At 43.8% G+C, this 15,695-nt stretch overlaps 1 protein-coding gene across 2 annotated transcripts in view; it reads left to right on the forward strand.

Annotated features, from left to right (window-relative positions):
• Window positions 1-15,695, forward strand: part of THBS2 (thrombospondin 2) — a 556,651-nt gene that overhangs the window by 356,240 nt on the left and 184,716 nt on the right. For both annotated transcript variants that reach the window (XM_085612109.1, XM_085612110.1), the window contains exon 17: window positions 12,473-12,707. In XM_085612109.1, coding sequence (XP_085468235.1) covers window positions 12,473-12,707 — 235 coding nt within the window. The remainder of the gene's footprint in view (window positions 1-12,472; window positions 12,708-15,695) is intronic.

Consider the following 15,695-nt stretch of genomic DNA (forward strand, 5'->3'; position numbering starts at 1 on the left):
GCCCAAAATTCTCGCCAAGGTGCTGGCCAATCGGCTGGTCGGCGTGGTGGGCGATCTGGTCCACCAAGACCAGTCCGGCTTTATTCCCCATCGCAACACGGCCCTTAACCTCCGGCGCTTGCACGGGGGGCTCGCACGTGTCCCATTTGTGCGGGAGCCGGCCATCTTGGCGTCCTTAGACGCCACCATGGCGTTTGACACGCTTGAGTGGCCGTACATTTGGGCGATGCTTGCGAAGTTTGGATTTGGCCCAGGGTTCATCAGTTGGGTCAAATTGTTGTATTCGGGCCCATTGGCGCAGGTGGTGGTGAACGGAAGAGTATCGGCCCCATTCGAGCTGGGCCGGGGCACGCGACAGGGCTGCCCCTTGTCGCCGCTCCTGTTCGCGCTGGCCTTGGAGCCCCTGGCGGAGTGGCTGCGGTGGCATCCTTCTATCCGTGGTCTCCGTTGGACCCCCGAGTATGAGGACCGCGTGTCCCTATACGCTGATGACATCCTTCTGTACCTAGCCTCCCCACGTAAATCACTAATAGTACTGGTTGATGTTTTACATTCATTCGGCCGCAACTCAGGCCTTGTCATCAACTGGGCTAAATCATGTGTGTATGTGCTCTCTGGGGAGGCTCCCGTCCTCCCGCGGGGCTGTCCGATCCAGATCGCCTCGCGGGGGTTTAGGTACCTGGGTGTCTTCATTACTCTGGACCCGGAGGCCCGCTACGAACGGAACTTGCTTCCCCCCCTCCAGCACCTGAAGGAGGACGTCGCGCGCTGGCGGCGCCTGCCGCTTTCGCCGCTCGGCCGGGCGGCGTTGTTCAAGATGATGTCGTTGCCACGCTTCCTGTACGCTCTGCAGAACACTATGGACTTAGTCCCGGCGCGCTACTTCCGTGAGGTGGAGAGTCTGCAACGCCGCCTGTTCTGGGACGGGAGGCCGCGTATTGCCCTGGCGAAGCTGACGCTCCCATGGTACGACGGGGGATTGCCCTCCCGGATATTAAACGGTATTACTGGGCCTCCCAGCTAGCTGCAATTAACCATGGCCTATACGGGCCCGCCTTAAACCCGGCATTTGAAATGGACAAGATGCTACTGCCCGGTGGCGACTACAATCGAGCGCTCTACTCTGGCGCGCCCGACGCTCGCCTGACGGGGCCCACGCGTGTCATGGTGCGAGTATGGCACGCGGCCAATGCAGCTATGGGGTGGAAGGACCGTTTGACCCGGGCGTCACCGCTATATGCGTCTGAGAGGTTGGGCTCCCTGTGGACTCGAAGGGCTTCGAGAAGTGGGACATAATAGGCATCAGTAAAGTGGGGGATCTCTGGACGAGGGGGGGATTTAAAACATTCGAGACGCTGCAGACGGAATTTCAGTTGCAGGGCAGTGAATACTTTCGGTACTTGCAGGTCCATCATGCACTGGGCTCCGTCTTCCCAGACGTTGCCTCCATCCCGGAGTCTTCCCCCCTGGAGGATAGAGTGCTGGATGGCCACGTCCCAGACAGCACGATCTCACTGATCTACAAAAAACTGATCAATGACCGCTCGGGCTTGTTGACTGGCCTCCGAGAGGCGTGGGTTGCCGACGGGCTGGAGCTGGACGACGAGGACTGGACCTCCGCGGTGGCCTCTCCGAAGGAGGTGGCCATACCGGCTTGCCTTCGCTTCGTCCAGCTTAAGATACTCCACCGGGTCTACATGACGGGGCCAAGGCTTCTGCGTATGGGCTATGCTGAGGATGGGTTGTGTAAGCGTGGGTGTGGTGCTTTGGCGACCTTTCTGCATATTTTGTGGGAATGCCCGAGGGTGGAGCGATTCTGGCGTGGTGTGCACGAGGTCCTGCGAGTGGTTACGCGTGTGGCGCTGCTGCCCGAAGCGAGGAGATGCCTGTTGAACGTGTGGGAACCAACTGATTACTCGGCTCCGCAGACGTGGTGGGTGACTCTGGGATATATGATAGCTAAGCGTGATATTGCTCAACTGTGGGGATCCCAGAGGCCCCCGGCGGTGTCGGCCTGGAAAGAACACATGGACTGGTGCATGTTTCGAGAAAAGGTGGTGTATGTGGCGAGGGGTAAGCCTGGGACATGGGTGAAAGTGTGGGGCCCCTGGAACGCCTACCGCGGGGGTATCTGCGCACCACCATTGCTGCCTGCTGCCTCACCAGCCCCGTCCCCTTAGCCGACTTTTTCCCCCAGCCCCGGGCACAGGGTTCCCCCAGTCCTCGCTCTGTTCTCCTCCCCCTCTTTAGACTCCTGTGGATAGTTGGGATCCCCCATTTGGGGAGCACGTGCTGCTATTTTCGATTGCGGGTTGCCTTGTGGGTGTGGTTTTTCTTGTTGTTTGTAATTTAAAATGAAACCGTATTGTGGTGTCTGGCTGATGCGGCTTACGACGTTGATACCTCCTGATTATGCTCCTCTGCAACGCCAAGTGTTTTATGAATGTATGTCATATGCTCCTGTCATTTCTAGCGGCCGGCCGGAAGGTTGTAGGCCCATACTTGTATATTCTTGAGATTTGTAATAAACGGTTTCAAAAAAAAAAAAAAAAAAAAAAGAAATCAATAACATATACCTACTTCTTTCTATCCACACATCCCCTAGATGCCTGAATCTGAACAATCTGCCAGTGGGCCAATTAGCCAATGGTGACGATATTCGGTTACCACGCTTCTTGGCATCCCTACCCTTAGAATTATACAGGGACCTTTCCACATTATAAATACTCAGTATTCGTGCCAGCCAATCCTGGAATGTAGGAGGCTCTTCACTTTTCCACACTGTTGCGATTCGCAATCGGTATCAGACCACAGGAGGTAGCCCGTAAACCACAGTGAGACTGGGGCAGTACATTATATCAAACGACAATGTCTCAATGTGGGTTTCATTTTAAGGAACAAATATAGTAAGCAAAAATAGTGTTTGTTAAGGAGTAAATCAACGTAGGGAGAGACACAGGGAGACAAAAATAAGTTGAAATCTTTGTATTCGAAATACTTAAAGCATGTTGGACATATTAAACATCATATGTGCAAAACACATGGACAGAAAGCACTGCGTTACATTACTGGAAATGTAACCGATAGAATACTGTGCACAGGTGCTCGTGAAAGTTGTGACGGCGCAAGTGACACGTGAAGTGGTATATACAGCGGTGATATAGGGCGCAACAAGGAATAAAGTGATACAATAAGTTTTGCAAAAATTAGGACATCCAAACAATCAATGGTGAAAGAATATGAAGAACAATGAATTGGATATCCATAGCATGAGGGCGCCAAAAGTAACGCTGTTGGAGTCTACGGCGTTTCGGCCTGTAGAAATCTAGGCCATCATCAGGACTGGTTACATACAATTTAAGGCAGTGCTAAGAATAAGAGAGAAACATATCTCAAGATGCTGTGGACCATAGAGGAATGAGAGAGAAAAGAGATAGATAGGGAGACGCTTATAGCTGCGGTCGCTAATGGTGGTTAAAACGGAAGGCAGTGAATGAAATGGAACGACCAGAGGCAAGACCCCCGATTAATTGTGGGTAGTCTGCGAAAGAAGACCGTGACAGGCAAGAGTGGGGCGAAAAAGGGAGTGAGACAGACGAATTGGTTAGGGAGCAGTGTGGTGTAGTGCCACCGTGCGTAAGGGTGAAATCAAGCTGAGTACGGGAAACATGGGCCAAGGAAGTAGTGCAAACGGGGAGATAGGGAAAGAATGGTGAAATTGGAGAAAAAGTAGTTGGTGGCTCGTTTGGGAGCAGAAATGCCGAAGGAAGAGTGAACACCAAGAGCGGGTAGGGCGGCGTGACATGTGGACGTGAGAAGGGAGGCAAGAGGATGCAAGAGAGTGCTAACAGAGTCAGGTGGCAAGGGAGGCGTAGCGGGAGCGTGATGGGCCGACATATGGAGAGCAGAACTTACTACGGTGTAGCACTGTGGATGACTAATAACCAAACGGACACGGCATCAAGGGTATGGCGAGTTCCGTGTATTCAATCGGGCGGCTGGAAGGCAAAAGGAGGGGAAGTGAGGGAGGAAGGGGAGTGATCGGAAGCTTAAATATAAGAGAAGGAACTTACTGTAGGAAAATGCGGCTCGGAACCCAGTGAATGGATACTCTGAAAAAGGGGGAAAGACGGAATTAGGATCGTTGTCCTGGGCCTGGGAAAAGGCGACTAGTGTACAAGGCTGGGTACACAAGGAGGGGGTACTTACAGTTGAGAGACGAATGAATCATGCACCGGAGGAATCGTGGCGTGCAGCGAGCCGGCGTTAGTCCGGCAGGATCGTTCGCTGAAAGGCAAGCTGGCGAGGACATAGAAAAACAGAGGGGTCACGTGGGGGGTGGGGCTAAGCAACTAGAGCACGCAGAGAGTGATGCCGGAAGTGTGGCAAATTAGGGAAAGAAAAGGAAAGAGAGAAAAAGGACTGTATCGATCTCACAAGTTACATAGACAATGTACAATTGAGAAGGACGACAGAATTCGAGATAACCTAGATACATACATGGCCAAAACAATTGGTCTGTTGAAACGAGAGAATATATATGAAACCATTGGTAAACATCCAGCTAATGGAGAATCGAATGGTCTGAATGGAAGTACATTAAAACATAATAAGATGCAAGGGGAAGACAGGAAATCAGCAGAAGGAAACAAAAGGAAACAAAAAGGAGGGGAAGGGGACGAGGTATGGTGGGGGGAAAGGGGAAAGAGAAGGAAAAACAAATATACAATAACGACAATTCAGTTAATATAATAACAAGAATGAATATGTGAACAACAGTTACACAGTTGCGGTTAGTGGAAAATAGCAATTTATGAACAAATGTACATTTAGGTCTGGTCAGAAAGAAAAGTATATCAACATTTAAAAATAAATAATTCAAAGAATGAAAGGGCTATTGGAAGATGGGGGGAGAGATGGGGTGGAAAGGGGGGGGTTGTGGGAAAAGAAAAGGAAAAGGAGGAAGAAAGACGGACTGAATGAGGGCACTTAATTGTTACATGTAGGTGGCATCCAGGACTAAAAAGCGACAAGACAGAATGCAGTTTAGGACAGACAGGGTAGGCAGCAATTGTTAACATAGAAATTATGACAGTGTGGAATTCCATTCATCAAGAGAATTCAGACCCTGTTCAATGGTATTAAAGCGGGCTATCCAACGACATTCACATCTGTTCAAAAGTCTTTGGATATTGCCACCTCTTAAGGGTTTCGATGGTTGGTCAATCACCATCCAAGTAAAATCAGATTCATTGTGATTTTTTTCTTTAAAATGGGAGACCAAGGGTGCTGTCAAGACCCCACACCTGATGCGACTTCGATGTTGTAGGTTGCGATCCTTGACCATTTGAGTGGTTTGTCCTATGTAAAGCTTATTACAAGGACACTTTATCGAGTAAATACCATTCTGGGACCTACAATTGGTGAAAGAATGTAGATCAAATTTAAGTCGATTATGTTCAAAGGTTTTGGTGTTTGTAGTGGAAGAACATGCCAAACATCTCTGGCATTTGTAATGACCCAACAGAGGTGGTAACTTCCAAGAGCTTTGGACTGATTCAACCGTAGCGGTGGTTTTGGGCCAAGTGATGGCGTGTACCAAGTGGTCAGCTATGTTTTTCCTCTGCGATAAGAAAATAAAGGAGGTTCATTGAAGATAGCAAGAGGAGCCAGGACATTCCAATGTGATTTGATAATCCTGGATAGTTTGTTACTGGAGGGAGAGAAAGTGGAGACAAAAGGGATCAGAGTATTAGATCTTCTTTCCTTTGGGGTGAGTAAGGTTTCACGGTGTGTATACCAAGCTCGTTTTCGTGCCCTTGTGACCAATTTCTTGGGATAGCCTCGGGCGATGAGTTTAGAGGTTAATATTGCGGCCTCCCTGAAGAAGTCCCTGCGCCATTTACAATTGCGTCGAATCCGTAGAAATTGGCCAAACGGAAAACCATCTCGAAGACCTCGTGGATGGTAGCTAGAATAGAGGAGTAGAGTGTTGCATTCCGTTGGTTTTCTGTAGAGTGTGGTCCCAATCTTTTGGTCTTCAACCCATAGGGTGAGGTCTAGAAATGGAAGGTCCACTTCTTTGGGGTCAATGGTAAATTTCAAATGTTGTTGGCAGTTACGTAGCCAATCGACAAATTGTGATAGAGTAACCTTGTCACCTGTCCAGATGAGCAAGATATCGTCTATATATCGACGCCAAAATGTGATGTTGTTCCTAAAGGGATTAAGACTGGTAAGAATTAATGTGCTTTCAAGGTGATGGACATAAAGAATCGCAAAATTCGGGGCAAAGCACGCGCCCATAAAGACTCCTTTGATCTGTAGATAATAAGTATCCTTATACAGGAAATAGTTGTTCTCTAAGGCAATTTCAAGGAGGGACATCACAAAGTCAGTAGGTATCCTTGTGGGCAATGGACGGCTTTTGAGGATAGTTCTTATGACTTCCAGACCCTCTCTGTGGGGTATATTGGTGTAGAGGGACTCAATGTCCATACCGACCATTAAGTCTGTCCCTGGTGTAAAAGGGGTATCCTCGATGAGGTTAATCAGATCCATGCTATCCCGGACAAAAGTATCAGTAAGAGGCACAAATTCTTTAAGGATATTGTCGATGTATTTGCCGATGGGCTCCAAGATAGAGCCACACCCTGATACAATAGGTCTACCACGGGGATTTTGTTGGTTTTTATGTATTTTGGGCAAGGCGTAGAGTACAGGAGTGCGGGGGTTACTGTTGTTGAGAAATAAGGCCTCCTTGTTGGATATGATATTATCCAGTTTAGCCTGGTCAGTGAGATTTTGTATTTTGGATCTTATTCCTGGTAGTGGGTCAGATGCAAGGGCACGGTAGTGTTCTGGATTGTTGAGTTGTCGGAGTATTTCCATATCATATTTGGTTTGATCTAGTATGACAATACCTCCCCCTTTGTCGGTGGGTTTAATAATTGTCATTGTTCTTGCTGAGATGTTGAAGAGCCTATTAGCAATCGGGCAGACGCCATGGATATAAAGATATAATACCTCTGAGTCAGGCTATTTTCACTCCTATTAACACATCCAAAGAGCATCATAAGTGGACTAATATTAATCTCCCTCTCCAGTAGTTTCTTTAAGTGTACCTCGATTCCCTGTGTTAAGGGTTTTAACTTCTCACACTCATAGAACATATGGATTGAATCTGCAGGGTCCTCTCTACATCTACAGTACTTATCACCATCCCTTTTATCCCAACGAAACAACTTCACTGGGATGTAATACAAATTGAAAATAATTTTTGTAGTGCTGAGCTCTGCGATCAGAGGAGAAAAAAACCTTTATACTTAAGCCAATAGACGTATAAATCCACAACCCCTTCTCCTAGTTTCCTCGTCCAATTTTATTTGATCATCTATAGATTGTCCGGAACTGTATCCCTTAGGAGATTGTAGATCTGACCTATCCTAATATCTGTCTGGCTTATAATCTCTAAAAGAGGTACCCTTTCCAAAGAAATATCACTAGAGTTAATTTGTCTCTGATTTGAACATATTTGAAAAAGGACCCATTCACCAATCCAAAATCTAAATGCAACTCATCACGTGAACATAATTGTTCTGAGGCAAATATTTCTGCTATCTTAGTCAACCCAGATTCTTCCCATTGTCAACCCAGCTTATCATAAAAACCAGTAGGAAATAGAGGGGAGCGGCACAGAGGAGTATTTCTCTTATAACGTTTATTTATCATCCATTTTTAACCTTATTTCAGACTCAATCAAAATAAGCTTTATTCGAATTCACAAATGAATCATAAAAGCTGCATTAAAACATCCATAAAATAGTCAAAAACAATATGAAATTTGATCAAGTTAAAAAAGCTTAAAAAACTACAGTATGTAAATACAAGTGCAAGCTCGATCATCAAAGGCACACTCAGTGCATTTCCAAGTTTCACTATAGCCGCTGCCTAAAATTAACAACGGCCCATAAGAATCGAGCCATTACACTACATATATAAATGGTAGGTAACATTTGCAAATACAGAAAAGCTGGTTAGCATTGTACAAAGCCCAATTGACTTAACAAGGTTTTAAAATAATTTTTTCTAGCCTCAAAGAAATGTTTACAAAACAAGATAGTATGCATTGAACCACTTAGTAGTAATGGAATTGGGTCAGCACAAACCTGTGACGTGCATTAAACACATTGACTAAATAAAATGTATATTAAAACTGGTCAGGATCATCTGATTCCTCTGGACAGACGGTTTCAATATTTCTGATGCTAGTCACGTTTCCTCTAATAGAGTTAAACATTTCGTTTTGAGTACTTTTCTCAGAACGGGAGCCAAGCTCTCGGGGTGATTGAAATATTCAGGGTGGCCAATGTCTGCCAAAAAGTTGTGTACAAATTTGAGTCAAGGAATTTTAGGGCTGATGTAGATCTGAGGCAATCGATAATAACTGATCAGTTGAGTGTGGTGTGTTCAGATGATCACATTTTGTGCCACAATAACACTGGCTGTGTCCTAATCAGGTCATCAATATAGGGGACTCCTAATTCTGTGTGACAGACATAAGTTGCACTGCTTTTCGGAACTGCTAAAAGGTTTCTCAAAAAAGCGTTTTCTTCAAGTTGGAGACTATCGGTCTGCCCATATCCCCATAGTTCGGTCCCATACATAACAGTAGGTCTACATTTAGCCTTGTAAATGGTCAACATTTCCCTTAGATGTTTGATCCCTTGGGTACTAGCAAACTGAAGCAGGGGCCCTTCTAGCTTTAACAAATTGAAGTAATCTAGATTTTATAGCCGTTGCAACTTCCCAGTACACCTAAATAATATCCCCAGGTAAGAGAAAGTTGTTGTGAACTCAATTTTTCCACCATCAATGAAGATGTCTTGCCATCTAGAGCCTGTTCTTCCAATATTTATGGCAAAAGTTTTACCAATGTTAATTTTCAGTCCATGATCCCACATAAAAATGGCAAATTCATCCACTAAGCCCTGAAGACCAAGGGGGGTGCGAGCCATTAAACGGGTGACAGACTCTCCAACCAGCGATAACACTCTTAGACCATGCTTTATTAAAGTAACTCAGTTCTCTTTGCCTAAGAAGACAATTACTAGCTACCTCACCAAGCGCCAACTCATATATGGTCGGTGGGATGGTCCAGTCTCCTTGGTCCTCCCTTTTTTCACTGCCCACCGTAAACAATCAACCCATCTATTATAGGAGTGGATATAAAGATATAATACCTGAGTCAGGCTATTTTCACTCCTCAATCAGCCAATATATAAATAATGCTCCGATGCTGCTAGGTGCTGCCGCACCCTTACCGGACCTGTACTCAGCTCCGCACCCTGGCTCCAATGAGAGATCAACATATTGATCATGGTAGCCATTATCTGCACAGCCACCTAACCTGTTTGGAGTTAACTCAGAGCTTATCCATCTCTTGAATGAATCAGCACCGTTTGCCCGACCAAATCTGACAGCTCACTCATCATTGCAGTGGTCGACTAGCCCTCTAGATAGAGCCCAAGATTTCTGAATTTATTCCTCAAAATAACAATTCACATGCAAACCCTTTCCAAGAAAATAGTTATCATGAGCAATTTTAATCTTCTCTGGGTTGTTAAACTGAAGCCTAAATCTGAAACAGACACAGTGGCCTTAGGCTTTAACCAGACAGTGAAAATCTCAATTCACACTGAAGGACAAATGCTTGACCTTGTGTTTACTCAATCTTAATGCCTTCAATACCTTAGTGCAATTATAGTCCTGGACGGATCTCTTCATCACTCCCTTCATCTCAGACCTGAATACAACTCCATCAGTCAGTATCAGACAGTTCACGGAAATCAATATTTCAGTCAGAAGAAACCCTCCTATCCCTGTTGCTCCTAAAGCCTTGTAGGGGATCTTGTACCACAACCTCAATAGCAAAAAGCTCACATATTGCCATAAGGAGAGAAAATTGACTAATTTACAAAACACATCTAGGTGTCCTCTAACCGTACACAAGAGGTTTAGCATCTACCAAAAATGTCTGATCCTGACGAATACCCTTTGTATATTGCAAGAGCGCTGGAGCACCCTTCTGGATTTCATTGAGTCTAAAATTATCAATATTCAGAATTCCATCTCCAGCAAAACTGCTCAGTCCCATTCCCTGCCCATCCTTCCACCTCAATTTACTTTCAAACCTGTCAGGCTGTTAGAGATCAAGGAAGCTTTGATATTGACTTTGAAGACAAAAACATTTAATATACTCCTGGGCCATAACCAGCAGCTTGTGTTAAACAATTCCTCCTATCAATTATGGAGACATCATTAACATGATAAAGAAGTTGTTCCTGGCATGCCAACAGCACCATCAGTACTCTTAAAAAAACATGAGTAGACCCCAAGACTTGAAAAAGATTATGGACCGAAATCTAACCTATCCTACTTCAAGAAGATAATTGAAATGGAAGTAAGGAGACAGCTCCTAAAACAATTGAACAGAACCATCTGTTATATGACCACCACTCAGGAGTCAGATGATTCTGGGGCACAAACCCTACCTTAGCCAACCTCAGAGAAGCTCTGCTCCCTTTCATGCTTGATATAATTCTAGCCTTTGCACTTCCTCTGATGCCTGTGGAAGGATGGACTTCTCAGCCCTGCTTGTAAGGTTGGAAATGTGACCAGGTGTGGTCATGGCTTAAATTCAAAGTTTTCTATTTAACTCTACTGTGAAAATAGGAATTAGTATAGTGGAATCATCTTCTCAATAGGTGTTATGTGGTGTTCCACAGCGATCACTGCTATATAGCAAAGCTTTTGGATGTATTTATACACATTCTGTCACAGTTCTTTGTGCAATATTTGCAGAATTTCCAAACATATGATAATGGCAGCCAAACACACTTAAGACTTGGAAACAACCCCAAAGACGAGGCAACTATCACCTCATATGTTGATCTTGTTTTCAATGGAATGAAGGACAGTTTTCTCTGCACAAATGGAATTTAAGTAAAAGTTCCTGTGATATGAGGGACTGAACTTGACTTCTTGTCCTGTACATGGCCACCTCCAATAAATAATAGCTCCAACAGCCTAAGCTAATATAAGGAAACCAGAGATCATCTTTGATGTGGAGATCTCTTCTGCACCCCAACTCAACACAGTGGTCAAAGGGGTTAAAATGCAGCTCTCATGCATTTGACCAAACCAATCACTGTGTGCAGCTCATCAAAGCATCCGTTATTGCATGTTTTGATAACAATGTCATCTGCTCAGGGCTGCTTAAAAAATCTACTAACAGGCTCCTATGATTGCAACAGCATGCCTCCAAAATGGTCCTCAACCTATGCAAATGAAACAGACTCAGACAAGCAACTTAGAGCATTTCAGTATCCAGAATGGGTCTTAACCTATGAAAATGAAACAGATTCAGGCAATCATGTTAAGGCAGTTCAGCATCAAGAATGGGCCTGAACCTATGCAAATGAAACAGACTCAGGCAAGCATGTTCACGCAGTTAGCTGGCTGCTCGCGGAAGCAAGGGTCTTGTTCCAGCACCTCTGCATTGTACATAAAAAGTACTAAGAAAGGGCCAGAAATACTTGTATTCGCTTGCCTCCCATTATTCATCAGCCAGAAGTCTCTGCTAAACAGTGGCCCAATTCATCACCCAATGACCCTTTAAATGGCTATTGCTTGGGGTCTGATACTTAGGAGATCAAAGCCCTATGCTATGAAATGCCTTGAACCCAAACCTGGGACCTAATCAAATGGCACTCTATTCACAAACCTGCTGAAATCGAACTCTTGAAAGTTGCCTGCAAGTGAGTGTTTTATACATTAAGGGATTGCAAATGAAAACTCCTGGGCAAAGTACTATCTCATCAGATCCCAAGTGACCAAGCTGGCATTTTTATTAAACAAGAAACATGGTGTTTCAAAATAAGCTCAAAAATCTATTTAAATAACTAACTAATTAACTAACTAAATACATTAAAGTTTGATTTTTAACCTACATGAACTTTTTTATACTACCTCTCTATATTAATTTCATTTGGCATGCCAATATTATTATGCCGCTCAAATGGTAATAGCAGCAATGGTTCCCTGACATATTTTTTTAAAGGTTTCTTTGAATGTGCGAGTGTTGTAAAGAGGAGGTGATAACATTATTTCTCCTGAAGAGACAAAACCTAAAGTAACGTTTGTTTTCTGGAAATCTCAATTGGTGTGTGTTGTAAAATTAGTTTAAAGAGTTTTTTTGAGAAACCGTCTGATTCATAGCCCTTCTCAACACATCTTCTTAGTCATATTCTTGTTTAATTAAAGATTTCTCAGGCCTGATATGCCTTCACCACATAATAGGTTTTATATTTAGAGTGGATGCCAGTCTTTCAAGTTCATGTCACTGATTGTATCAGCTTATGCTTTTAATAAGAAGCAATGTTCTAAAACGATTTCCATTCCTTTTCTCCAGACCGATGTGGATAACGACCTTGTTGGTGACCAATGTGATAATAATGAGGACATCGATGATGATGGTCATCAGAACAATTTAGACAACTGTCCTTATGTTCCCAATGGAAATCAAGCTGACAATGATAAGGATGGGAAAGGTGATGCATGTGATTCTGATGATGACAATGATGGAGTTCCTGATGACAGGGATAACTGTCGGCTTGTATACAACCCAGATCAGCTCGACTCAGATGGTAAGCATTGTTCAATATGACTTCCATAATGTGCTCTTCTCTAACATTTGTAAAGAATAACATATTAAATAACACATTTAATATATAAAATAGCATCAGTATTTCATCAGTGAAGGACTTAGCTCAAGGATCTCTGTTTCTATATATATTCTGGTTTAGCCAGAAAATAGTTTCTAAAATAATGTAAATAATGTTCCCCAACCCTGCTTCAATTTAGGAAATAACCTCTTTATAACCTCTCACCTCTTTAAATAACACTGCATCACAACACAATTTTCCACAATCCAGCTTCCTATCCTGTTACTTGTTGACTTTATGTTTTTCCTTGACTATACAAAGCACTCTGCTGCTTCAGGGTTAGGTTTGCACTGCCAATATACCATGTACATACTTACATTCAAACCAGACATTGCACTAAACAAAGACTATGACTACCTTGGTGTGGAATGTGTTTAGTTGACCCATCAATTGCTGTGGATTTGTTTATGTTCAGTGATTTTGTGTTGTAAGTATGTCTACATGTGAATGAATCTTGCATTTTTGCTATACTATTAAATTCCTACTCTGGCAGAGCTGTAGGTTTTGCATACATAGGCATGCAACACTGTCCCTATAGATATTGTGCCAGATGATGCATAAACCTTTGTACAGTACATAAAGACTGTACTGTTATGCGCAGTAAGTAAAAAATGAATGGTGGAACTTAAAATACGTTGAGAAGAGAATTTATGTTGTTTCATACAGTCATAAGCAGCATAAATATTTACAGAGTAACTCCTCAATGTGTTGGGTGAACACACAGTGTTCGGAAAAATCATAAGGGCTGTGCAATAAGGTAATTAGAAAAGAAAAGAAAAGCAGCACAAAGAACATGAAAGTTTCACAAAATATGCAGGTAATTGCTTCCAAGGGAAGGATAGCGCAAGATTATTCCTGCACAAAGTTCCATCAAAGAAAATATTTTTCAGCCCTGGAAATGATGATGACATTGTGACCTTCCATGATTTGGCAGGTCATCATGAGGACAAGAAAATATTGAGCAGGGATATAAAAGGGTGATGGAAGGTCAGCTCAAAAGGTACGACTAAATCTCTAATCAACCTGGTCAGATTGTAGTGTAGCTAGAAAAACGTCCCATCTAGGACTTCCAACAAGTCATCCAAAATTTAAAGAACCAGGAAAGTGGCTTAGATTGAAAAATGTGACAGGCCTGGTCGGGCACCGTATGATTGACTCGCAGCTAAATAGCTCACACCAGGCCATTGGCAGATTACTTTTTGCCTCCTGTCACCCTTTTCTGCTGAAAGCAATTTCCCAGTGCTATCCAGGCCCATTCCACTGAACATTGATCGGGATGCAGCCCTAAGTAATATCTGGTCCTTGAGACTAATTCAGAGATTCCATCCATCACATTTTTGTATACTTCACCACAACCACCAGGTACCAAAAATAATCTCCATCCAGCATTGCAGGTGAGGGAAAGTAGACAGTCAACAGCCAGCATTTAAATTGGCTATTTCTTCAACAAGGAGGGTAAGTGGCAGCCCACAAGATGACAGCAGCATGACCAACCAGCCAGGTTTATGTGAGCAGCCACTAATTTGTGGCCATGAGGCAAGTGAGTAATAGTATGGGGGATAAACACAGTCTGTTAAAAGCCACCGAGTGACTGGAACATGAAACACCTCCTCAAGACCAGGTGGCACTAAGATTCTTCACATTAAGTTGGTATCACACTTCCCTTACCCCACTGCATTAGCCTGCCATTGATAGTTATGCAGCCCACCTAAAAATGATAGACTGACGATCTCTTAAGAGTCTATTAAGAGTCTCTGCTCACTCCCCAAAAAAGTATTACTCAAACCCAGAAAGTTAGTTGCACTTTCTGGTTTGTGGCAGCCTAGAGATGCTGACTGCTCTCTTTGTGTTCTCAATTTTCTCCAGTCAGTCTTCAAGATTGACAATAGAAGAAATATCACAATGCTTGAAATTAAGAATGGAGTCGTTGGTCTCTTGCTGTTTGACTGTGGTGCACCTGCCCTCTTATCCAGTGCCGGAATAGTTGTTAGGTTTAGCTAGACAATGCGCGTGCTGTCTCTTCGATACCTGCTGTAATCGGTGTGTGAGCTTAAGTTCATCCCCTTTCTTGCCATTGCATTTCATTTGTCTATGTCAGTGTCCTTCAAAAATCCCTGCTTGCTCGTGGTCAGTCTTGCCTCTTTGTCCCTCCTTTCTGTCTTCTGTTCCTCCCACAGAGCAGGGACTTAGTACTGTCTCATTCCACTATGGTTTTTTGTCAGTCCTCTGGTTTCCTTCTCTGCTACTGTTTGTCTGTGTTTAGCCTCAGCACCCTACCTGCTTAAATTAAAATATAGCATTCTTCCTCCCACCTCCTCTTCATGCCACAGTTGTGTTACTGCTGCCTCCCCCACCATGACTCCCGCTCGTTGTTTTTTCAATTTGCTGCCTGCACATTTGTTTTCTTAATGATCCTCTCCATGTGCCACTGTTTTCTTACAGCTTGTTTTCTGAATCTCCCCGGGCCACTGTTTTGTATGGCTTTCATGTCTTGGTGGGCGGCTCAAAATGTTGTGATTGTAAAGAAATCGCTTAATCTCCCCTTGCCTAGTGAAAGCTTCTTTACTTGTACTGCATTTTTTGTCACATACACACGTTTTTCCAGAATGGTCCACAAGCGGGGGTGTTCGGAGTTAGCACATTTATCAATTTACAAAGCCATTGGCTTCAGTTAACTTAATTTAGTGCCTTGCTGAGTTGCAAAGTGAGTAGGGTGTGGCAACAAGTTAATTGACCTGAAAGACTCTCTTTCTCTCTGAAACGGAATGCGCCGGTATATTGTTTTTATCAACCACAACTCGTTTGCAGTCACTCTATACCTTGGTAACAAGTTGAACATATGTTAGTGACATTTAAAAATGTATCTGTGGAAGTATCATTTTGGCTGTGTTTTTTTAAATATTATAATAG

This window comes from Triturus cristatus, chromosome 6 (genome assembly GCF_964204655.1).
Source record: "Triturus cristatus chromosome 6, aTriCri1.1, whole genome shotgun sequence".
Classification (NCBI taxonomy): domain Eukaryota; kingdom Metazoa; phylum Chordata; class Amphibia; order Caudata; family Salamandridae; genus Triturus; species Triturus cristatus.